Source organism: Scomber scombrus, chromosome 22 (assembly GCF_963691925.1).
Source record: "Scomber scombrus chromosome 22, fScoSco1.1, whole genome shotgun sequence".
NCBI lineage: Eukaryota > Metazoa > Chordata > Actinopteri > Scombriformes > Scombridae > Scomber > Scomber scombrus.
This window is the reverse complement of record NC_084991.1, coordinates 20,763,826-20,788,377: the sequence shown is the minus strand read 5'-3', so window position 1 is coordinate 20,788,377 and position 24,552 is coordinate 20,763,826. Positions and strand designations below refer to the sequence as shown.

Here is a 24,552-nt window from a genome sequence, read left to right as displayed (position 1 = left end):
ACGCTCTTATAATTTGGTGCAGCTAATAACATTTCGCTGCCAATCCCTGATCTATCATATTTTACAGTTTTATAATATAGTGTAATTTATATTAAAAAAAGACTTTTCAATTATTTATGATATGATTTGATTAGTTTAGAATAAAGACATAAAACTACCCTGAACAAAAATATAAACGCAACACTTTTGTTTTTGCTCCCATTTTTCATGAGCCGAACTCAAAGATCTAAAACATTGTCTATATACACAAAATACCTATTTCTCTCAAATATTGTTCACAAATCTGTCTAAATCTGTGTTAGTGAGCACGAGATAATCCATCCCACCTCACAGGTGTGGCATATCAAGATGCTGATTAGACAGCATGAATATTGCACATGTGTGCTTTAGGCTGGCCACAATAAAACGCCACTCTGAAATGTGCAGTTTTGCTTTATTGAGGGGGTCGGGGGGGGTCAAAACATCATTTGCCTCACCCTTACCCTAACCCTAACCCATCTCCTTCGATAGAGTAGATCAGGTTGTTGATTGTAGCCTGGTGAATGTTGGTCCACTCCTCTTCAATGGCTGTGCGGAGTTGCTGGATATTGTTAATAGGCCACAATCAACAACCTGATCAACTCTATGTGAAGGAGATACATAAAGAAACACAAGATTTTGAACATAAATTAAATAAAATTCACACATTTCAACTTAATCTCAACTATATGTTTTAGTAGCTGAAACCTGACAACATTGTGGGAGGCAGCATGATGTCTGTGCAGCGAAGGAAACGTCACACTTCCTTGATTGGAACAAATATTGCGATGAACATAATGCAATCAAGGCAGCAATTATTCTGCCTCCAATGTAAATGAGTAGCATAGATATAAATTAAACTAGTAGCTCGCGTATTTAATCATTGCATTGATAGGACTTGGACTCTGAATTGGATTTGGCTTCTCAAACTTGACATAAAGTGGTTATAATCAATATTTTTTCATTATAATAATATATGAGCTGTCAGTGTAATGTAATGTAATGCATTGGTCGTGATTCTGCAGCTTTAAGGAGCTTTATAGTTGAGTATCAACTCATTGTTTAGTTGTTCGGCTGCAACTTTACTGTTTTGGTTCACTGTCAGTGCTCTCATGGCGTCGTTTTAAGAGAAAAAGCTGTAAAAACAACAACACTGCGAACTTCCTGCTCAGCTGGTGAACATTGTGGAGCATTTAACAGCTAAAGAGACAGATATAGAAGGAAGGGAGGAAAGAAAGAAGGAAGGAAGGAAGGAAGGAAGGCGGGAAGGAAGGAAGAAAAGACAGGAAGGAAGGAAGGAAAGATGGACGAAAGGAAGCACAGATGAAGGAAGGAAGGAAGGAAGGAAGGACAGGAAGGAAGGAAGGACAGGTGGAAGCAAGGAAGGAAGGAAGGAAGGAAGGAAGGAAGGAAAGATGGAAGAAAAGAAGGACGGGAGGACAAATGGATGGAATGGAGGGAGGAAGGAAGGCGGGAAGGAAGGAAGGAAGAAAACGAGGAAGGAAGGAAGGAAGGAAAGAGGGAAGGAAGGAAGGAAGGAGGGACAGATGGAAGAAAAGGAGGAAGGAAGGAAGGAAGGGAGGTAGGGGGGAAGGAAGGATGGAAAGATGGAAGGAAGGAAGGAAAGATGGAAGAAAGGAAGGAAGGAAAGATGGAAAGTAGGAAGGAAGGAAGGAAGGAAGGAAGGCGGGAAGGAAGGAAGAAAAGACAGGAAGGAAGGAAGGAAAGATGGACGAAAGGAAGCACAGATGAAGGAAGGAAGGAAGGAAGGCAGGACAGGTGGAAGCAAGGAAGGAAGGAAGGAAGGAAGGAAGGAAGGAAGGAAGGAAGGAAGGAAGGAAAGATGGAAGAAAGGAAGGACGGGAGGACAAATGGATGGAATGGAGGGAGGAAGGAAGGCGGGAAGGAAGGAAGGAAGAGGGAAGGAAGGAAGGAAGGAAGGAAGGAAGGAGGGACAGATGGAAGAAAAGGAGGAAGGAAGGAAGGAAGGAAGGGAGGTAGGGAGGAAGGAAGGATGGAAAGATGGAAGGAAGGAAGGAAAGATGGAAGAAAGGAAGGAAGGACAGATGGAAAGTAGGAAGGAAGGAAGGAATGAAGGAGAAGTTCAACAAACAGCTCTGGAAGAAACTACATGGATCTAAAACAAACAAATCAAAGTGTGAACAGCTTCAGACGTCATAAATTATTTACATAACTTAAATAAATAAATGTTTTTGACCTGATTGTAATTATCGTTCAACCTTTACGTCTGATGATCAACAATCACTACGATCTACATACTCAACACATTAACAGCCTCCACCCGCAAAAACCTGCTAACGTGTGACTTCTATAAAAACCTAAATTAAAGTTGCTGCTACCTGATGAATAAGCAGTGTGTGTGTGTGTGTGTGTGTGTGTGTGTGTGTGTGTGTGTGTGTGTGTGTGTGTCAGCAGGCTTAACGAAACACAGCGTGAAGGACGGAGCGTCTCTCTCCGGTAAATAAACTCTTTGATCAGTTTCCTCATTAATTCAGAGATTTGATCCGTCAGGTTCTGATTGAAGCAAAGCAGCTCAAATAAAACATGGCTGCCGCAGCGTTTAAAGTCGGCCATGATGTTGGCTGCTAAATCAGGGGGTCAAACATGAGGCTCGTGGGCCAGAAACGGCCCGCCAAGGGGTTCAGTCCAGCACACTTTCCTTCCTTCCTTCCTCCCATTCTTCCTTATATCTTCCCTCCTTCCTCCATTCCTGTCCTTTTTTCTACCTTCCTTCCTTCCTTCCATCTTTCCTTCCTTCCTTCCTTCTGTCTGTCCGTCCATCCTTCCTTCCTTCCCTCCGTCTTTCTTTCTTTCCTTCCTTTCATCCACACTTCCTTCCTTTCTTCCCTCTCTCCTTCCTTGCTTCCCTCCCTCCTTCCTTCCATCTTTCCCTCTTTCCTTTCTTTCTTCGATCTTTCCTTCTTCCTTCCTTCCTTCATGCTGTCCGTCCATCCTTCCTTCCTTTCTTCCCTCTCTCCTTCCTTCCTTCCCTCTTTTCTTTCTTCCTTCCATCTTTCCTTTCTTCCTTCCATCCCTCTTTTCTTCCCTCCTTCCTTCCATCTTTCCTTCCTTCCATCTTTCTTTCCTTACTTCCTCCCTGTCTTCCTTCTTTCATTCTGTCAGTCCGTCCTTCCACCCTTCCATCTTTCCTTCCTGTCTTCTTTTCTTTCCTTTCTTCCTTTCATCCATCCTTCCTGCCCTCCCTCCATCTTTTTAATAATCTGGCCCACATCAGATCAAATGTAAATGAGTTTGACCCCTCTGCCCTACATTTAATTTTTTTCTCTAGTTGAGAGAAAGAAAAGGTCTAACAAAGTATTTTGGAGACTGAAACAGATGAGGATCTATTTAAGGTCACATGATCGCACCTGTTCAACATCATCAGCCTTTAAATGAACAGATTATGGTTTAATATAATTGAGTCCCTCCACTTATTTAATATTTAACTGGAGAGACACCAGCGATACAGCAGAGTGGCTTTAAAGTTATAAAAGGCCACTAATGACAAACAGAGTTCATCTGATCCTAATATAAACCAGCACTGTTGATGTTTGTTGTTAATGTGTCAAAGTAGTTTTCTGGATGTGACGCAACATTTCCGAGAAATTGCAGAGTGCTGACTTTTTGTTTTTTAAAGAAGCAGTCAACACATATTTTTTAAATTTTGAAATAGCTACTGTGTTTGAGTTTGAGGAAGTTCGTCTGGTTGGAATTAAGCCGAGCTCAGCGAGAAGTCAATTTAGCAATATGTTCATTCACACTCTCCTCCTTCATTCTATCTGTCTTCCTTCCTTCCTCCCATCTCTCCTTCCTTCCTTCCTCCCATCTCTCCTTCCTTCCTTCTGTCCATCCTTCCTTCCATATTTCCTTCCTCCCTTCCATCTATCTTTCCTTCCTTCCGTCCTCCATTTGTCCTTCCTCCCTTCCTTCCTTCATTCTGTCAGTCAGTCCTTCCACCTTTCCTTCCTTCTTTCCATCTTTCCATACTTCCTTCATTCCGTCCTTCCACCCTACCATCTTTCCTTCCTGTCTTCTTTTCCTTTCTTCCATCTTTCCTTTTCTCTCTTCCTTCCTGCCCTCCCTCCATCTTTTTAATAATCCTTCACACATCAGAAATTAGTTTGATCTCTCTCTCTCTCTCTCTCTCTCTCTCTCTCTCTCTCTCTCTCTCTCTCTCTCTCTCTCTCTCTCTCTCTCTCTCTCTCTCTCTCTCTCTCTCTCTCTCTCTCTCTCTCTCTCTCTCTCTCTCTCTCTCTCTCTCTCTCTCTCTCTCTCTCTCCCCATACCTGCTGTGTCTTCTTGCAGCTGATGTTCGGCGGGTCGAATACCACGATCTGAACACACTTCTGATTGGGCGACCACAGCCAGGTGTTCTCCTCCGACGAGCGACTGCACTCCTGCTTCCTGGTGCACCTGTGAGACAAGCAGCCGGTGACATCATTTATTACATTTTGTTTTAATCTGCTATTAAGCTTTATAAAGCTTTAACTTACAGGTGCAGTGTGTAGGATTTAGTGGCATCTAGCTGAGCGGACTTTGACAGAAATGTAATATAATATGATTTAATTAGTGTTTAATCACCTAAAATTAAGAATCACAGTGTTTTCGTTCCCTTTGGTTGCATTCTGCAGACTCACCACTAGATGGCACTAAATCCTGCACAGTGATCACACACATGATAAAGTTCACTTGTTGTCTTTAAACAGTCAGGTGCTCGTAAGCTTCTTATTGGCCGACACTATCGTAGAAAATTACATCACATATGACTAAATCCAGAGGGGTCAAACATGAGGCCCGTGGTCCAAAACCGGCCCGCCAAGGGGTCCAATCAAGGCCCACTTTCATTCCTTCTATCTGTCCTTCCTCCCTTTCTTCCGTCCGTCCGTCCTTTATTTCTTTCTTCCCCCTTTTCTTCCTTCCTTCCTTCCATTTGTCCTTCCTCCCTTTCTTCCCTCTTTTCTTCTTTCCTTCCCTTCATCTGTCCATCCTCCCTTCCATCTGTCCTTCATTCCTACCATCCCTCCTCCCTTCCTTCCTTCCATCTGTCCTCCCTTCCCTTCATCTGTCCTTCCCTCCTTCCTTCCTTCCTTCCTTCTTTTCCATCCTTCCCTCATTCATTCCCTACTTCCTTCTATCTTTTTAATGATCCGGTCCACATCAGATCAGATTGAACTGTAAGTGGCCCTTGAATGAAAATGGGTTTGACTCTCCTGAATTAATCTGTTTTCCCAGTTGTGTTATCGCTGCCTAAAGGTTTTTACTTGTGGATATCGTACAGCAAGATTAAATATATATATGTATTTACTTATCTATTATTTACTTATTAAACATGGGAATCTTGCCAAATCCTTCCCATCTATCTGAATGCAGCATCAGTGCAACTTACTGCATGTTAACCAGGAAATATCTACTTCTCTTTTAACACTCTAACAAAGCACATGTTTACATTTTATTTTTACCATAACATTAATTTAATTTATAGAGTTAGCAGTTTCTCAGTTTTGTGCCATTGAACAATCCTGAAATATCAGTGATAACAAACATTTATACACTCATAAATATATATATATATATATACACATAAAGTTTGACTCACTTTCCCTCCAGGACACACCAGCCACAGTACGGATCCTTCATGGAGACACAGGAGTGGCAGTCTGTCTTCAGGTGGCAAGCCTGGACCGGCACCTTGGTGATCTGCATGCATACATATATAAACATATATAAACAGGTTTATATTAGGAAGGAGCTGTTAATGTGGAATAATGTAAATGTAATGTAAATTTCCCCATCATTGGACTGATAGAGGAATATATTATCTTATTTTATAAGATGCAGTCTTATCAGTGCAGGTCTGTCAAGCTGTCAAGCAGCTCTGTTCTTAAAATGTGTTATATAAATGAAAGTTATTATTATATTATTATTATTATATTGTCAAGATGACAAAAAAACTACATATATATATTTAAAAAAAGATCAGATGAGTTACAGTAGCTTTGAATATTATATATATGTAAACAAAGTGGCATTTAAAGGGTTAAACCTGAAAATGATTTAATATTTGATATTTATTATTAGGATTGATGTTATAATAATTCACTGAAAGTAGAAAATATTATTAATTTATAATATTTTTTATGGCAGTCCTTTTACGCTGACATTTTTGTCCATAAGGAACATTTTTTTAAAAGAGTACATGACTGATTTTACACAGTAACTCTAACCTATCTGTCGTTTTCTGTTCATTTTTTTGCCCCTTTTTTTTGCCACAGTCTAGAGCCGAGCTGTGACTTCGCCTAAATGATGAATCATGTGTTAAAGGGATAGTTTGAGGGCTGTATGAGCTATTTAACCATAGTCTGTGTATAACCTTCAGTACATGACAGTCATGACACACATCCAATTTGCAGAGGCGGTTAGGAGAACATGTGTAGAAGCTGAGCCATGTTACTGCTGCGGAGGAAGAAGCCAGCAGCAAAATGTATTTTGGTGACCAAAAAAGAAAAAATCAATATCAGTTTAAGAGCTGAAATACATTTTGCTGCTGGTTTCATCCACAGGAGGAACACGGCAGAGCTTCTGTGCCGACGCTCCTGTCCAAATTTACTGCACTGAGTATCTATAAGTACCTCATTTCAACCCCACCTCAAAAAATACATACTATCCCTTTAATACTTAAACCAATGATATGTGATACAGTAAGTCATTTAAGTCAAAAAAACACTTTCAAATATTAACTTTAAGGTACTTTATGTATTTTATATTCATTTTATACTATGTGATACTTCTACTTTAACACATTTTAGAAGGATATATTATGATATTTACTGCACTACATTTATTTGATAGCTTCACTTATTTGTCATATCAACCTTTTACATAAGATAACACATTAATAAGCTTATAAAATGTCTAACTGCATTGTTAAAGATTGTTCCCAAATGTTTTGGCTTGTGACAAGTTAAATAATTAGCAGTATCGGATGTGTTTGAGTTGTGTAAAGCTCCACCAAAGAGACATTTCACCTCACATGGCTTCAAATATATGAACTACGAGATGCTGAAAGACGTAAAAACTCTCTATATTATAATATTTCACAAAAATGTAAACAGTAAAGCAAAAATGTTCTTCTTTCCTACCCAACTTATCATCTCACAACCCCTCAAATTTATGTTATGACCCTAAAAAGCAGTTAAAACTATCTCTACCTCAAGCAGCTATAATACATAAATAAACCTATGTGTATAAAAAGACTATTTATATTCATTAGGCAGCAGCTTAGTGCATCTATTTTATATAACTCCTGTCTTTTATGCTTCTTGCTGGCTTGTTTTTCTCTCTTAATTTGTTATAATGTTGTTTATTTTAAATATCTGTACGTTTTTATATCGTATCTGTAAAAGCACTTATGAGTGTAATTATGTTAAGAAAGGAAAGATTTTATACAAATAAAGATTATTATTATTATTATGACAAATGAAATGCTGCTCATGCATTGACTGACTCATCTGTATTAACAAGGCACTTTGTTAGATGTATTTAATATATCAATCACGGTCTAATTTTCTGCAAAAACAAGTCATACTTTTTATACTTTTGCTTACGTAGGATTTTAAACGCAGGACTTTTACTTGCAGTTAAGTATTTCTGCAGCATTAAGAAGTCCGTGCATCATTATATACACTTGTAATAAATTCTTATTAAAGACAAAAAGCTCCTGGATTGATGCTATTTCGTTGGAGATCCTCTTCCAACCGACCGTGGATATAAACGTTCCTCTCTTCTGACACGAGGAGTCAGTCTAATAAATTTAAATGAGCAGATGGAGCGAGGCTCGAGTGTCGTCACTTGACTTGATCAAAGTGAATTGCCCCTCTCTTGAAGTGCATTCTAATTAATTCATTTCTAAATCAATAACATCAATTTCGGGGGGGACGAGAACGAAAGATGAAAAGGACAAAAAGGAGAGAGAGAAAGAGAGAGAGGAAAACAAAGAGAGGCTAAATCAATGGCTGACTTGTATGAGGTAATGTAGACGGATGTATTGGTGTTAGTCGAACGAATGAATAAATGATCAAATGAGACAGACGGAATAAATGAAAAGACTCATTAAACCCTTTCACCTGACAGATGAAATGAATTAAAAAAAGGAAAATGTAGATGTAAGCAAAAAGAACAACGAGTCCTTGACCTTCTTTGTGAGAGAAATGGATTTGAAGGGGGGAAAAAAAGAAAGAAAAATCAATCAGTGTGTGTGTGTGTGTGTGTGTGTGTGTGTGTGTTGACCTTTTTCTCCGTGGTGATGTACAGATGTTGGAGGCTGGAATCGAACAGCAGATTCTTGTTGACTTTGTCGCCCGTCACCTCGGCCGTCGCCCGACCGTAAAACTCCGGGTTGGCGGAGAGATGAACCTTCTGCACCTGTAGGAAACAACAAAGAAAAAACAGACTTAAAAAAAACACACGAAACTTGACGTAAACGCTACTTTTTTCAACCATCAAGGCAACAAGTAAGAGATGGAAAAAAGCCAATTCATAGCATAATAGGAGTGTTTTTCTTTTTCTTTATTGTAATTAAAGATAATGTTTTTTTGGGACACTTTTTGCTTTTATTACACAGTTAACGACGAAGAGAGCAACAGGAAACAAGAGAAGAGAGAAATGGGTTTAACATTCAACGAATACAGCTTTATTTTACACTATTTTATTTTTATTACTATTATTCTATAGTTTTATCTTCTTATCAATTTTATTTGTCTATTTCTAATCTCTTTTTTAACCTAGCTTTAGTCAAGTTTTTATTAAACTTCATTTTTAATTTTACTTTTCTTTTTCTAACTTTTAATAAACCTTTTCTCTTATTTTAATTATTTATTAATTATTTTTTCTATTTAATTATTTATTTTTTTACTTATTTAATTTTATTTTTTTAATGATTTTTATTTTATTTTGCATGCATTGGTTTCCAGTTATGTCTTTTAATTGTTTTCATTATTATTATTGTTTTTATTTTATTTATATATATACTTATAAAATACAGTTTATTCACATTTACAAAACAATTAATTTAAAGTGTTATGTTCTCCTGTGTTGGATCATATTATAGGGTGATTATAAATATTTCTCCATTCACAAATAGCTTAAAAACCAAAGAATATAATACAATCTGCTCTCTAAAAGCTTCATTAAGGATTAATCACCAACTTATTAATAACTGAAATTATGTCTGAAATTACATATAGAGCCTAATTATGAGTGGAAACTGTGAAATGCCAAAATAAGAACAGTATGTAAGGGTTAAATCCATCCTCTTCCACTAGGTGTTTCTGTGTCTCTTGCTTTAGTTTTGCAGGTTTATTTATTTACACTACTGAACACTGACATCCACTTTTTTTCTCTGTTCTTTATCAGCATTTTGCTTCTTAACACCTGCAAACTCACCGTTGTCTCCCTTTTTTTTTTTATCGCAGCCTAGAAGCCTTTTTAGATTTTTAGATTACAGTTTACACATAAACAAATAATGCACATTATAAAAATATAAGCAATGTAAGATGTGATGGAGAAGTGCAAAAACTAGGCCAATCTAATCCAGTGCAAGATGAATAAAAAAGGAAGGTCAAAAGAGAAGATTGCTGTATAATTGCATGATGAAAACTTAAATTAGGATTAGTGGGTTGTTTAAAAATATAATCCATAATAGGGCCGATATTGATTATCACAGATATATCAGTATCGGCAAATATGTTGTCCAACCATTAGACTTGTAGTCAAGACCGCCTAAACCGAGACCAAGACACTACCAAGACCAGAGAGTATCAAGACCAAGACAAGACCAAGACAGACCAAGTCAAGACCAAGACCAGTCGAGGTCGAGACCAAGACCAAGACCAAGACCGAGACAGAAACCCCCCCCCCCCAAAAAAAACCCCAGTTACACCATATTTTGCATGAATTGTAGAACAAAGCACCATACTGGGTTCAGCTGCTAAGTATAAATATTAGATTGTATTAATTCAACTACAGGCTAGGGGTGGGCAATATGGCAAAAATATCATATCACGATTTTTTTTACATTGATTTTTGAGACTCATTTGCAAGTTTCTGAACAGTACAACCAAACCATTTCCCTATGTAAAACATAGCCCTAAAAGAAAAAAGAAAACAGACAATTTAGGCCAAAGAACCTTCCTGAACAGATTTTAAATGACATAGTTTGTGCAATTTTTCCAAATAAAAAGGCAAATTTAAGTAACTTTGGTTATCTCTTAAAGTGCAAAGATTTAGAACAAAAATGATCAAACTGCAGTGTCTGTAGCAGCTCTTCTGCACTTTATACTTTATACTGGTTGAAGCGGAAATATGGAGACTCCCATTAAAGAGTCAGGGACCGGAAGAATTAATTATAATTCTTCATCAGCAGATGTTATACTATATCTATACTATAGATGATTGGAGGTGGATGATATGAGGATATGATGATATTTGGGTGTGTATGTGTGTATGGTCTGGAAACTATATAACAAACAGTAACGTTAATCACCATGGCAACAATGGTATACAATGTAAATGGAGGCTATCATAAATCATAAACATTCAATAAACATAAGAATTGACTTCAATACACATTACAGTTTCTCTCAAAGCAATATATTAGCGTGTAAATGGTGATAAAATAACTTGTTACTATTTATAGCACTGATAACAGAAAACCGTTATAACCGTTATAGAAATGTGCTAGCATAATGCTAACGAGTGCTAACGAGTGCTATAACTGCCGCTTAAATTATATAAATGCCGTCAAATTTACATAAATCAATAAACAGGTTATGGTCAAACAAACAATCAGTGAAACATCACTTGACATAACTTACTTACCATTTAAGGACGCAATTTAGGGAGTTAGCCGGCTTCATAGCGTGTAACGCATTAACCGGACAGAAGGAAACCGTGGCAAAAACAAACTTAGGTTCCGCCCTCAGTCTTTCTAACAATGTCTATAACCTGATTATTAAAAATCCAGCAGCTTTAGAACATATTATTGTTCAGACATTGTTTCTATTATTTTTGGTTTAACACTAGCTGTTGCCTCTGGCTGCGGTGTGGCCGGCACGTAGTTCGCTATGATTGGTTGGTCAGGTGGACGTGAAACTTCTGATGCGTCAGAACGTCATCATAGAACTGCAACATATAGAATGTGGCCCATAGACGATTCTACGATCTCTCTGCTTTGTCAGGTCGTCGACACGTTCTAATCCTTCACGATCTAATATCGTCATATCACACACCCCTACTACAGGCACAACAATACACAGTCTTGTGTAGGATGAGCGCCAACATGTTTGAGTCACAAAATGCATGTCATTGACACAAATCCCCTCGAGACCGCTCTGCCGGTCCAAGACATGGCGAGACCGAGAGACCCGAGACCGAAACAAGACCAAGACCAAAGACTGTCGAGGCCGTGACAAGACCAAGACCATGAAAAAGTGGTCTCGAAACCTACAAGTCTACCAACCATAGACTGAACCTGTGAACCAATCAACCTGTCAATCACGACGTAGCCACGCCCTAATGCATACCCTGCTTTATCGTCAAATATAAAATCAGGGAGGCCAAAATGTCCCAAATGAACATCATACTGCATTGAAGAAGGCTTTAAACTAGCGATTGAAACCATGAACACATTTTGAAAACGTTTACTGAGGTTAGAAATCAAGTGAGAAGTTGGTGAATTCTCCATTGACTTGTATAGAGACGGAAGTCCTTATGACACCAAAACGGTCACCCCCTGGTGGCCTTTTGATAGAATGCAGTTTTAAGTTACTTCCGCGTTGGCCACATTTCAGAGGACCGGAACTCCCCGCCGAGTGTCTGACTTGTCCCAATATTGTTTAATTTCTTATATAGGCAGCATTTTATGTATATTTTTGTTTAATTCAGGTTTATTATATATATATGTATGTTTTTTTGTTCTGTGTGTGTTTTATTAAACTCCCAGAGAAGTTTACAGTTTCAATTTATTGTTAAACTGCAATATATCGATGTCCATTAAATATCATTGTCAAAAGTGTTCGATAACCACATTTGAGGGATGATTTATATATATTCAGTAAATATAATATTAATCGGGCAATATATCGATATCCAAATTGTTTTGCTCCATAGTATCTGTATCGACATCTACTCCTAAAATCTAGTATTGGACGAGCCTTACTCCATAACATCCATATGTTAAAGCTACTATTAAAAAAAACCCTCATTATTTAAACTTATTTCAATGTAATATCAAAATATTAACCACAATGTAAAGATAAAACTACACTAAAAAAGGTCCAATCTGTGATTTCTGACAGAATAAATTGGAGGTATCCTTCAGCGTAAAGTACATAACAAGACAAATAAGCAGTTCTGTTGAATTTTAACCAATAATAGTGACAAACTGAGGCTTATTAAGACAGTTTGAACAGCTGATTTACTTCAGTGTAATCCACAGAAAGAGTTACTACTTAAATAAGCTGGTGAGCTAATGACTGAGCTTTTCTCTTCTTTCTTTTCACCCCCTCATATCGTATTCAAGACGTCCGTTAAAGGATATTTTAGCCGACACCACGACTTCTTTGGTCGGGTTAAAAGCAGTAAATGTCTTTTAATGTTGTTGGAAAGTTCGATGTAGTTCGAGACCTTCAGACGAAGTCTGTATTTATAAAAGCTCTGACACTGAACATAAAAGACCTTTTTCACTCATGTCTTAATAAGATTTACTGAAATAACATATCTATAACATAACCTCACTTTTCATTACCGTTCATTATATGTTTTTCTTCTTATTGGCCCTGATACTGTTGGGCCAAAATGACTCAGATTTAATTGCCCTTACTGCCAAAAATGTAATATAATATAATGTTTAAAACTTAAATAAAACTAAACTTTGAGCTCCATTTGACATCTGAAAATGTTTTTTCCAACTAAGATGATAATAATAAAACCTTTTTTCCTCAAGTTTAAAGATCTGGAGTCAATAAAGTCTAAATCAAAACCTCCAACAACAACTTTTTTTTTTAGGATAGATTTTAAAATGTTTTCTTTTGACACAAAGCATTTCACTGTCCTTTTTTTATTTATTCCAAGGCTATGTTGCTGCCTCTAAACACACTAACAGTAAAGGACATTTCCTATTATTCACATCAAGGTGACGAACCTGGAGACATAAAAACATCTGAGTGGACATAAAGACTTTTGCAGATGCAGGTGATGAAAGATGAAAGATGAAAAACGAAGTAAAGAAGTTAAAAAAAAAGCTTAAAGCAGGGGTGTCAAACATGCGGACCGGGGGCCAGAACAGGCCCACCGAGGAGTGCAATCCGGCCCACTTTCCTTCCTCTCTTCTTTTCCTTCCTCTCTTCTTTTCTTTCCTCTCTTCTTTCTCTTCCTTCCATCTGTCCTTGCTCCCTTTCTTACTTTCATCTTTCATTCCTTTCTTCTTTTCCTCCCTCCCTCCCTCCCTTCCTTCCTTGCTTCCTTCCTTCCATCCATCTGTCCTTGCTCCCTTTCTTCCTTCCATCTTTCTTTCCTGTCTTCTTTTCCTCCCTTCCTTCCTTGTTTCCATCTGTCCTTGCTCCCTTCCTTCCTTTCATCTTTCTTTCCTCTCTTCTTTTCCTTCCTTCCTTCCTTCCTTCCTTCCTTCCTTCCTTCTTGTCTTCTCTTCCTGTCTCCCTTCCTTCCATCTGTCCTTGCTCCCTTTTCTTTCTTCCTCCCTTTCATCTGTCCCTCCTTCCATCTGTCCTTCTTCCCTTCCTCTCTTCTTTTCCTTCCTTCCTTCCTTCCTTCCTTCCTTCCTTCCTTCCTTCCTTCCTTCCTTCCTTCCTTCCTTCCTTCCTTCTAATGATCCGGCCCCACATGAGATCTAATTGGTCTGTATGTGGCCCTTGAATGAAAAAGAGTTTGACACCTCTGGCTTAAAACCTCCGACTGAGTGAGTGAAGAGTCAGTTTTTACCTCTCCGTTGGCGAAGCCCAGGAACGCCACAGCATGTCCCATTTCCACGGCCACGGCAACGGCGGTCATCAGACCCTTGCGTTCGATCGGGGACTCAGCGGTTAAGGCAAACTCTGCTTTGCTTGCAAGAGGCGACGGCAGAAACTCGGCTCCACACTTGTACCTCATGTTCATGTCACCCTGACGGAGGAGAGGAGAGAATAAATCAGAGCGGAGCATCATGATGAGTAAAACATTCATATTATTGACTCAATATTTGTTCTCTCTCCTGTTTTAATCTCTCTCTCTCGCACTAGCAGACAGGTTTTCTCACCTGACTATTGCTGATGCACAGATCCTCAGACTTGGTGGAGTAAGGCATGTAGACGGCCGTCTTCTGGTTAATAAAGCCGTTGTTGCTGTAGCACGCTCCTATTATCCTCGAGAGTGCCTTGTTTATAGAGCTCAGAGGATACATACCTACGAACAAGAGCAGAAATACATAAATGTGATAAAAGACCAAGAGATTAACCCCCTTACATACTGTTCAGGGTCAAATTTGACACATTTTTACAACAGAAAAATGTCAAAAATGTTCATTCTTCACATTTAATATCATTTGTTGAAATAGTTTCTCCTGTTTTATGTTCTGCCAACGGACAAAACTCAGCCAACATAATTATGACACCTACACATGGATGAATGGGTTGGATCTTCATCAGACGCGAAGGTGACAAACAGCACCTTGTCCGTGGCGTTAACTGGTCCGTACTGGCTTGAGTTGGTCATACTCTGGGCCAAAACCTCCCCTGGAGTTGATACGTAAGCAGCCTGGAGAGGAAAGGTCAAATATCCACTTAAAATATGTATTTAGCTGATGCATCAGATGTGAAGAAAGAGTGGAGGACTCTTAAATTGAAGCTATTTCAAGTTCAACAGCACATCAAATCCAATTTCTCTGGAAAATGTCCAAATGTGTTTCTCTGAGTCGCTGCTGCCCTTTTTATTAAAAACGCTGACTGCGGCTAAAGAGTGCGTTATCATTACCTGAACTTTGTTGTACTTGTTAGTAGCGCTACAGTTGAGCTGCAGCTCGGTGTAGGAGTAATAACCGTGGTCGTCCTCGCACATCCTGGAGATGAAGGTAAAGTTCTTGGTGTCCTGAACGCCGAGCGTCCGCGAGAACAGGAAGTAGACGAAGCCGTCATCCTTGAAAGCGAAGCGGAAGTCGTGGAGGTAGCGCAGGACAAACGGGTTGGCCTGCACGGCGGAGGCTTCGATGATGTTGTCGAAAACGACCCAGTCGCCGTAATCCTCCAGGATGCGGGTGGAGATCAGCTTGGTGCTGTCTTGGCTGCCGTATCCTTTACCAACCTAGAAGGAAAGAGACGACAAAAGACTTTAAAAAGTGTTCCTTAGAGTTCCTTAGGGATAAAAATGTGAGTGTAAAAAAGAGATTTAGACATAATGCTTTAAATGCAGACTTGTAAGACAATACAAATGATCTATTTGTGTCTGCACATACACACATTTATGTACACACACATTAAGTTTTCAATACACACATACACACCAGACTCTGACACCCACACCAACACATCCAGGTCATTTTGGATGCAACCACATTTTTCATTGGTCTGCTGTGCTTCATAAAACCATAAAAGAAATGGACGTAACATCCGTGATGTCACCCATTGGTTTGTGGACTGCTGCTCGGAGGCAAATAGTTTCGGATCTGAGCAGTATCTTGAAAATTTCAGGTGCATGCTGGGAAAAATAAAAACACGGATTCTACTTATATGGGCATCAGGAGGGGCATGAGGCACCCTCCTGAACCTGTGAACCAATCAACCTGTCAATCACGACGTAGCCACGCCCTAATGCATACCCTGCTTTATCGTCACATATAAAATCAGGGAGGCCAAAATTTCACAAATGAACATCATACTGCATTGAAGAAGGCTTTAAACTAGCGATTGAAACCATAAACACATCTTGAAAACGTTTACTGAGGTTAGAAATCAAGTGAGAAGTTGGTGAATTCTCCATTGACTTGTATAGAGACGGAAGTCCTTTTGACACCAAAACGGTCGCCCCCTGGTGGCCTTTTGATAGAATGCAGTTTTAAATTACTTCCGCATTGGCCTCATTTCAGAGGACCGGAACTCCCCCCCTGCATAAAACAGGACGAGCAGGACTGGGAAACATTGTATTATATTCTCCCATAGAGCTAAATACAGTTACATGATGTTATCTGGTGAAAAACTTTTGAATCCCTGGCTCTAAAATGACACAGGAATGTATGAAAGAGTAATTTTCCAGCAGTATTTGTAGTTATAATGGGGACATTTTTGTCCCTCAGGATCCCAGAGGAACAATTTTGTTTATACAGTGTACTATAAACCTCTTATATGTGATTGACTAAAATAAAAAAGATATATTAAAAAGAAAGTCCTTGGAGAATTTGATGCCATAAGCATGAACACAACCCACATTTTGGGCACATTAAGAGGGTTTGAATTTACAAAGTTAGCAGGATTTAACAAAAGTTGTTTTTTTAGAGCTTGACCCATTACTAGCAACTAAAAGACAGGAAATCTATATCTTTTCATAAAAAGTCTCCTAACTTTATGCAAATGCAATATTTAAACGACTAAAGTACTCTTTTAATTATTTCCTGAAGAGATATTTCTTGCATGTTTTTCTTGTATTTTGGGGCTTCAGGCAGAAAATGCAACGTTAGCTCTTAAAATACTATAAACAACAGCTTGGTTCTCTCTCTCTGCATCCATACGCTGCTGAAAAACTTTATGATTTAAACAACATTTTCTAATTAAGATGATGATTTCTGATAAGACGCCCCCGAACATTTCCCATGGTAAACCATTATAATCGTTTCATGCACTTTTCAAAGGAAATTGAAAAGTGGAAAAAAACATGATAAAACATCTTGTAAAAGGCTGATTCACTGTTAGTCTGTGAAGAAACATATTTCAAGATAACTAAACAGAGAGCTCATTTCTCATATGGTGACAATTTTAATTATTTTGTTGTCTGCAAATTCCAATTTTTATTGTGTTAGTTCCCCACAAACATCCAAAGATGATCGTTTATTTTCAATTTTTAATTACCTCAGGAAACTATGTGAGGCAATCTCAGAGGTGGGAAGTTACAAAGTATTTTTGTACTTCATTACTGTACTTTTTCTAGGTATCTGTACTTTACTTGAGTATTTATCTTTCTAATGACTTTTTACTTTTACTCCCTACATTTGAACACAAAAATCTGGACTTTCTACTCCTTGCATTGTCAAAACAGGCTCGTTACTTTCAACCTCGGTGCCATTAGAAAAAGAAGACATGACGTGCAAATATGCGATACAAAATCGATCTTTTTTTTTCTTTTGGTGTTATGCGTCGCTCCACTCCCACATCGAAATGAAACAATGTGTGCAGACAGTGCAGGAATATGACTAACACATGCTCTGTACTGTGCACAGTTTACAGAGGTTGAACAGTAATCTGTGACAGTGAGAGAGTCAGTGAGGAGAGATTAACGCAAGTAAATAAAAAACATTGACACGTAATGCTCGGCAGTGGCGATCCTAGTGTCTGGAGGGCCCCAGACATAGAAGCCCCCCCCCACATCACGATTAATGCGTTAACGTTAAGCTAATATTTATATACATGTTCTGTCTGAAATGTGGCTTGCAGCAGTTTCTGTGCAGGTTGTTAACAAAAGAAGAAAACATTCCTATTTTGTGTGACGATAACTCTTTTTTCGTTTTGTCGAGTTATCAAAACAGGTATTGTGTATTATTGACGTTAAAAGTCAAGTACAAGTACATTTCAGAGCCTGTACTCTTACAGTACAAGTACACCTCTAGGCAATCTGTCTGCACGTGTGTTTTTCTCCTCACCAGGAACACAGTGAAGTTTTTTCCGTGTTTCTTTTCGAAGAACGACATCACTCCCACCACGGAGACGCTCTCCTCGGCGCTCGCCACGTACGACTTCTCTCCTTTGGTGTCGCTGAAGTAGATCAGCTCCTCCACTTTGCTCAGGTTCCTCAGCGAGCAGATGCCTCTGAAGACGCTGCCGCACACCACCAGCAAGTCTTTGTCCCCGTTGACCAGGAGCAGCTTGTTGTGATTGTCGGTGTCCACGGCTTCCTCGCAGGCGTCGGTGACGGGCGGGGTGCACAGCCGGTGGTCCCGTTTGGGGCCCGTTTCGGTGCGGGACTCCACCCCCAGGTCAGCGTTCAGCTGGAAGAGGGTGTTGACGGCGCCGACGTACAGCCGGCCCGTACGAGGATCCGCCACCACGTTGTTGATCAGAGTGTCGGAGACGAACTCTGCATTTTTACTTTGGGATGGGCTCATATAAACTGTTACCAGGGCAACCAGGAAGGGCCACGCCCACCGCCGCTCCATCGTGTCTGGTGGAAGAAGACAAAGAGAGAAAAAACCCCAATTAATTTACTGTAATTTAATAGTTTAAACAGTGGATAGCACATGTGAGGCTGCAATCAACTATTTAATTAATTTAATTAAAGAGTCCTAAACTTTAATAATTGATTTTTCGTTAAAATCAACCCTCCAAAAACCCATAAAAACTAATAACTGATAATGACAGGATATTTGAGGCCGATACCAACATTTACTAAAGGTGTGATGATACACTCAGTTCAACAGAACGAGATGATATATACGATATTTTAACACTATTTTTAAAGAAAACCTCAATGACGAAATATACGACTGGAAAAATATGCAAAAATGCAAAACAATTCCGGGTTGATTTTGAAATGTTTTAACTAATCATCTTGTAATTAATGTCACTGCAGTTCTTCTTTCTAAGTATGATAGATAGATAGATAGATAGATAGATAGATAGATAGATAGATAGATAGATAGATAGATAGATAGATAGATAGATAGATAGATAGATAGATAGATAGATAGATAGATAGATAGATAGATAGATAGATAGATAGATAGATGATTTACTGTGATATTCATGAACTGTTTGTGTGACAATTTTATACAAATTTAAGCCTGCAGTAATGTTCATTCCTGTTTTTCCAGATGCAGATAAATTGGGGTATTCAGATAAAGTTTGTGTTGCACTGGAAGCCAACGAATTGATTTAAATAGTTCGACTTTGCACGTAAACACGAGGACAATTTGAAAAAGTCGTCCTCGATTTAAAATTCAATAACAGGCCCCGTAAACTGTTTAGCGAACATGTTTTTCTGACAATAAACCCACTGAACCTGAATTCAAGAGACAAAGACAGTCACAGCGTTTGTCCTCAACACAAAGCAGACTTTCAGGACTGTGACATTGTACTGAAGGGGCCTCAGCACCAACAGCAGCAGCAGCAGCAGCAGCAAGAAACTCAAGGAGAAACAAATGAACGCTAAGAGCAAAGAGACGAAGAATAATGAGAAGCTTCTCATTAAACCCAGAACATCCCTTAGTGGAGAGGGGGACAAGTGAGGAGGAGGAGGAGGAGAAGGTGGAGGTAACGGCCTCAAAGTAAGAGTTTCTTAGCTAGATTAGATTAGCAAAGACAAAGGAAAAAGAAAAGTGTGTGTGTGTGTGTGTGTGAAAAGGGAGAGAGACTGAGTGTAGCAATTAGTTGTCTGACATACTGAGTTTCTCCTTCCATTAGTCTGGATGGGTGTGTTTAATTATAGCTGTGGCCTGTGGCTGTAAAACAAGGCTCCAGTGTTGGGTAACATCACGCTCACTGTAATAACTGCACAAACATCCCTTCTGCTCTAATCTTACGCCGGTTTAATAGGCAGCTACAAACATCCAGGTCATTCTCACGCCTGATCCTGATAAAGTAGAAATATTCATAGAAATGTTTTCCATTGCAGCTGCATAAGAGAAAACTATTTACACTACTACATACATCCTCCAAATTAAAAGCTTTCGTGTTGGAGCATTTTAGTTGCTGAATCACCGCTTTTATAGATAGGTCTGATTGGTGGTCAATTGACGAGGTTCCTCCCTTGTGTTTTCACTCTTTTCCCTAATTTGAATTTGCTTCAGTTCACCCTCATTGCAAAAAGGGATTTATTAGTGTGAAAAGACTTATCTCTCTGCCCCACCTGCTCGCCTAAATTACCCACCCACAGATACCCAGAGTCAGGTGGTCTTAATGGCTGCAGTGCTGCACGATGGAGGAAATGTATGCAGACATCTGAACGCCGATAAATTCAAGAACCTTTTTATTTATTTTTTTTGGGGTGGTTTAACTTCTGACATTGTGTGAGACTAAAATGCTGAATTCACAAAATGACTCACAACACATTCATGCATTGTGCTTTTAACCAACTATAAAACACATTTCTGGAAATTAACCCTTCGTGTCGGCCTCCCGGGTCAAATTGACCCCGTCTGTTTTAACTGTTCCTTCTTTCCTCCCTTCCGTCTGTCCTTCCTCCCTCCCTCCTTGTCTCTTTCTTTCCTCCCTTCCTTCTTTTCTCCCTCCATCCCCTTTTCTTCCTTACTTCTGTCCTTCCTTCCTCCCTCCCTCCTTCTTTCCTTCCCTCCTTCTCTCTTTCTTTCCTCCCCCCTACCTTCCCTTCTTTCCTCTGTCCTTCTTTCCTTCCTCCCTCCTTCCTTCTTTCCTTCCCTCCTTCTCTCTTTCTTTCCTCCCCCCTACCTTCCTTCTTTCCTTTGTACTTCTTTCCTTCCTTTCTCTTTTCCATGCTCCCTCCCTCCTTCCTTGTTCCCTCCCTCCTACCTTCCCTCTTTCCTCTGTCCTTCCTCCCTTTCTCCCTTCCTTCCTCTCTCCTTTCCTTTCCGTCCTTCCTTCCTCCCTCCTTCCTTTCCTTCCTTCCTCCCTTCCTCCTTTCCTTCCTTCCTTCCTTCCTTCCTTCCTTCCTTCCTCCCTCCCTTCCTTCCTTCTTTCCTTTCTTCCTTCCTCCTTTCCTTCCTTCTTCCTCCCTTCCTTCCTTGACTCGAGGACAACAGGAGGGTTAAGACACAAACCCACATAAACAAGGAATATTTTTGGTCTAGTCGAATCTATTTTGGTAGACTAATCCAAACAAGGGGAAATGGCATAATCACAAACAGATGACTTATTGCTTTAAAATGCCTCTGCTATTATTTTTTCCCTTCAAGTCGACCATGTTCAGCTTTAGTTAGTTCTTCCATAACAGGTCAAAGCTCCAACAGCACTCATATTATATAGAACAACTTTATTGTTGGACCAACAACTTTTGGATTGCCCACAAGTGGATCGGATGTCCCTGATGCTGTGTTCTGTATATTACAAGTGCTGCTGGAGCTTTGACCTTTTTAGACTATTTTCCATTTTCTCTGTGCACCTTTGAAGTAGGTGAAGTTTGTCCCTGAAACCTTTTTCTACTCTCTACTCTTCTTTAATTTGAATTTTTTCCACACACACACAAAAAAAAAGTTTAAACAAGTTTTTTGGTGCTGTGCTCGTCAATAACCTGCAGTGCTATATATTACACACATCTGTTCTGTCTGTGTGATAAGAAAAAAGGTCAAATGATGATTCATGAGGCTGGCTGTACAGCTAGTGTTAGTCAGTCGTAAAGTCGGTGGTTTGATCTCTTCGTTTCCTTCGTGTCCTCATGTCGAAGTGTCCCCAAACCCCAAATTGGACTTGATGTGTGTATGTAGAGGAAAATGCTGCAAAATTACCACAACAGTGTTGGGGAGTAACATACAACAGTGTTATGTAATTTAATTAAAAATGAAAATTTAGATGATTACAAAGGAGGTTACATCTGAAGTCACACCTTTAAGATTTTGCTCAGGAGGGTTTTTTCCTCATTTTTACATATTTAACATGTTACTGAATACATATATTGCTGTTTTTAATTCTTTGAAATCAATATTTGTGTTTATATTTTATAAATAAATCATGATGTGGGCTTATTTGGAACACACATGAGCTTAAATGGAGTCAAAGTACCAATTAAACCCACTTTATTCATCAAATATCTTTATTTTATATTCCAAAATCTACATGAACTAATGAATACATTTTCAAATGAGAGATAAATGTTGCTTTATAAGAAATGATCTCCCTTATAAATCATGTCAGTATCCATGAAAAACAGCTGAACTTAGATTGGTGTTGCAGCAGCTGTAAAGCAGTGAAAAGGTTAAATCATACAGCGATCTGTGAACTAGTTTCTTTCTGTCCTGAGCCTTTTAAAATGTTATTTGAATTCGGTCATGCTGCTGGATCACAGAGTGCGGTTCAACACCTCCATCATAGCTCAACTCTGTCTCCCTGTCATGTGGCCGCCCCTCTCATTAAATTTCATATTTCTCTTTCTCCTACAACACCATGAAAAAAGGAGTATAAATGGCAGGTGTATTCACCTTCTCTGTCGCTTTCTCTCTCAGAGGACCTGCTACGGATGTGTGCATCTGCCACATCAAAGGAAAAATCATCTCTGGTTTCCACAAAGGATCCATCTCTGTTCTCCGCCAGCCATTTTGCACCTTTCTTTTTTTTTTCTTCCAGTCTTATTTTCTTCACTTCATCGCCCTGCCTTTGGTTCTTTAAGTCTGACTGGTGTCAACCCGGGAATAAACTGAGCGTCAAAAGTTGTAGAAAAGTTGTGTGTGTCTGTTTGTGTTTTCTCTGTCATTGTGAGCAACAGTTTGACTTTAAAATGTTCAGGTAGGTAAGGTGAGGACTTCTCTATTTAAAAGGTGAAGTTTGTAGAATTTAGTGGCATCGAGGAGGAAAAAGACTTGATAAAAACGGCCTATAATATGCACAAGTATGTTTTAATTAGTTTATAATCATCTGGAAATAAGAATCATTGTGTGTTTGTTACCTTAGAATGAGTCGTTTATATCTACTTAGGGAGCAGGTCCTCTTCCACAGAGTTGCACTATCATGTTTCTACAGTAGCCCAGAACAGACAAACCAAATATTGACTTTAGAGGGGACCTTTGGCGTTTTTCGGCCTCAGTAATCTCCTACACCACGGATCTTCAGCTATATTGTTCAGAGGGCCACATTGTCAGAAAGGGACTGAGAGCTGGATGTTTCCCTGAGCCATTACTTACACTTAACAGGTTTACTGTCAAGAGTTTGTATTTTTTCGCTGGGGAATATCCGAACCCGACAGATAAACTGCACCAAAGCTAGGATGTTTTATTTCGAAGTCCCTCTGCAGGTTAGATCCCTTTGCAACGGTGCTGCACTCATTGCAGAGCACAACATATTGGCTTGCTCTCAACAGTTTCAATTAACACATATTTTCAGTCCAGTCGCTTCTGAATTGACCATTTTCGACATAAACTTTTCCCTTTTTTTCAGCGTCGATAGTCTGCGTTTATTTCGTCCGTATTTCTGCACGTTTCCATGAAGCTTACGGATACGGACCAAACGGAGCAGTACCACCGGAAACCATGGGGGGGCAGTGTTGCTGTCACTACCCGATACGTAGCTCTAGTGAGATACGAAGAAGAAATAACAATGGCGGAACTTTTTGAGGAAAGGTTGTGCGAGTTGGTTAGAAACTTTAAACATGTTGTTTTTGTCTTTTATGCAAGAGGAACATTATCAATATCTCCTCCACAGTCGCCATGTTTGTTTTTGAGTTTGTTTTTGTCATAAACTTTTGACTCTGCACTGCCCCCTGGTGGATGTGTTGGTTAACAACCATGCCAATGTAAAGGACGCATGGAAGTATGTGAGCAGTGACGGTAACATCGTTTGAAAAGGACGTATACATTTTTGTACGTACGCTGAGCATAAATGGGCCTTAACAGGGGTATTCAGTTGGTTGCAATCTGAATGTCGCCACTAGATGGCACTAAATCCCACACACTGATCTTTTAATAGAAAGGTTACAACGAGAACTTTTGTTTACTGTTATAAGTGAGGCAAAATATAAATCATTACCACATTAAGGCATTATAGTAAACATCACTGATCAGCAGCAGCTTCTACTTTACAATTCTTGCATCGTGTGTCACTGTGACCAGGTAAGGTTTGTGATTACAGAGTTTGGGAATGAAAGCAGTCAGGGGAAGGTCGGCTTAAATATATCATTACAGCCACAGCAAAGACATATTTTGGTAGAAAGCCAGAATTCCCCCAACAAAGGGGATAAAATGCAAATGTAAATGGATAAGTGAGAGCAAGCTAAACACACGGGGACAAACACACTTAATCAGGAGAGAGAGAGAGAACAACAATCTGCGACTCATTAAAATCCTGAGTGCATACTTTGTAGAAGACTTGAGCACTGACCCTTCTGCTAAAAAGTTTGGAGTGAAACTAAATCCAGGAATGTCTGCGGAGGCTCCAGCCAAGGGGGAATAAAGCCTGACTGATTCTCTCTCTCCGTCTAACCTCTCTAAGCGTTTCTCTTTGTAATTCACATTGTTTCTCTCTCTCTCTCTCTGCCTTTGCCGGCATGCCTCGCTCTCCCTTTTCTCTCTGTCTTTCTTTATATCCCTCACCCGCGGGAACGAGTTCAAACAAAACTGGTTTTCTGACACGCGGGATCTCCAGAGAC

The 24,552-nt window shown here is 39.3% G+C and overlaps 1 protein-coding gene across 1 annotated transcript in view; it reads right to left on the bottom strand.

Moving 5' to 3' along the window:
• Positions 1-24,552, bottom strand: part of LOC134004755 (plexin-B2-like) — a 183,645-nt gene that overhangs the window by 44,835 nt on the left and 114,258 nt on the right. Inside the window, 8 exon segments of the mRNA XM_062444134.1 lie at positions 4,326-4,452; positions 5,636-5,736; positions 8,326-8,460; positions 14,035-14,214; positions 14,348-14,493; positions 14,706-14,844; positions 15,061-15,387; positions 17,933-18,450. Of these exon segments, the coding sequence (XP_062300118.1) occupies positions 4,326-4,452; positions 5,636-5,736; positions 8,326-8,460; positions 14,035-14,214; positions 14,348-14,493; positions 14,706-14,844; positions 15,061-15,387; positions 17,933-18,445 (1,668 nt within the window). The 5' untranslated portion in view covers positions 18,446-18,450.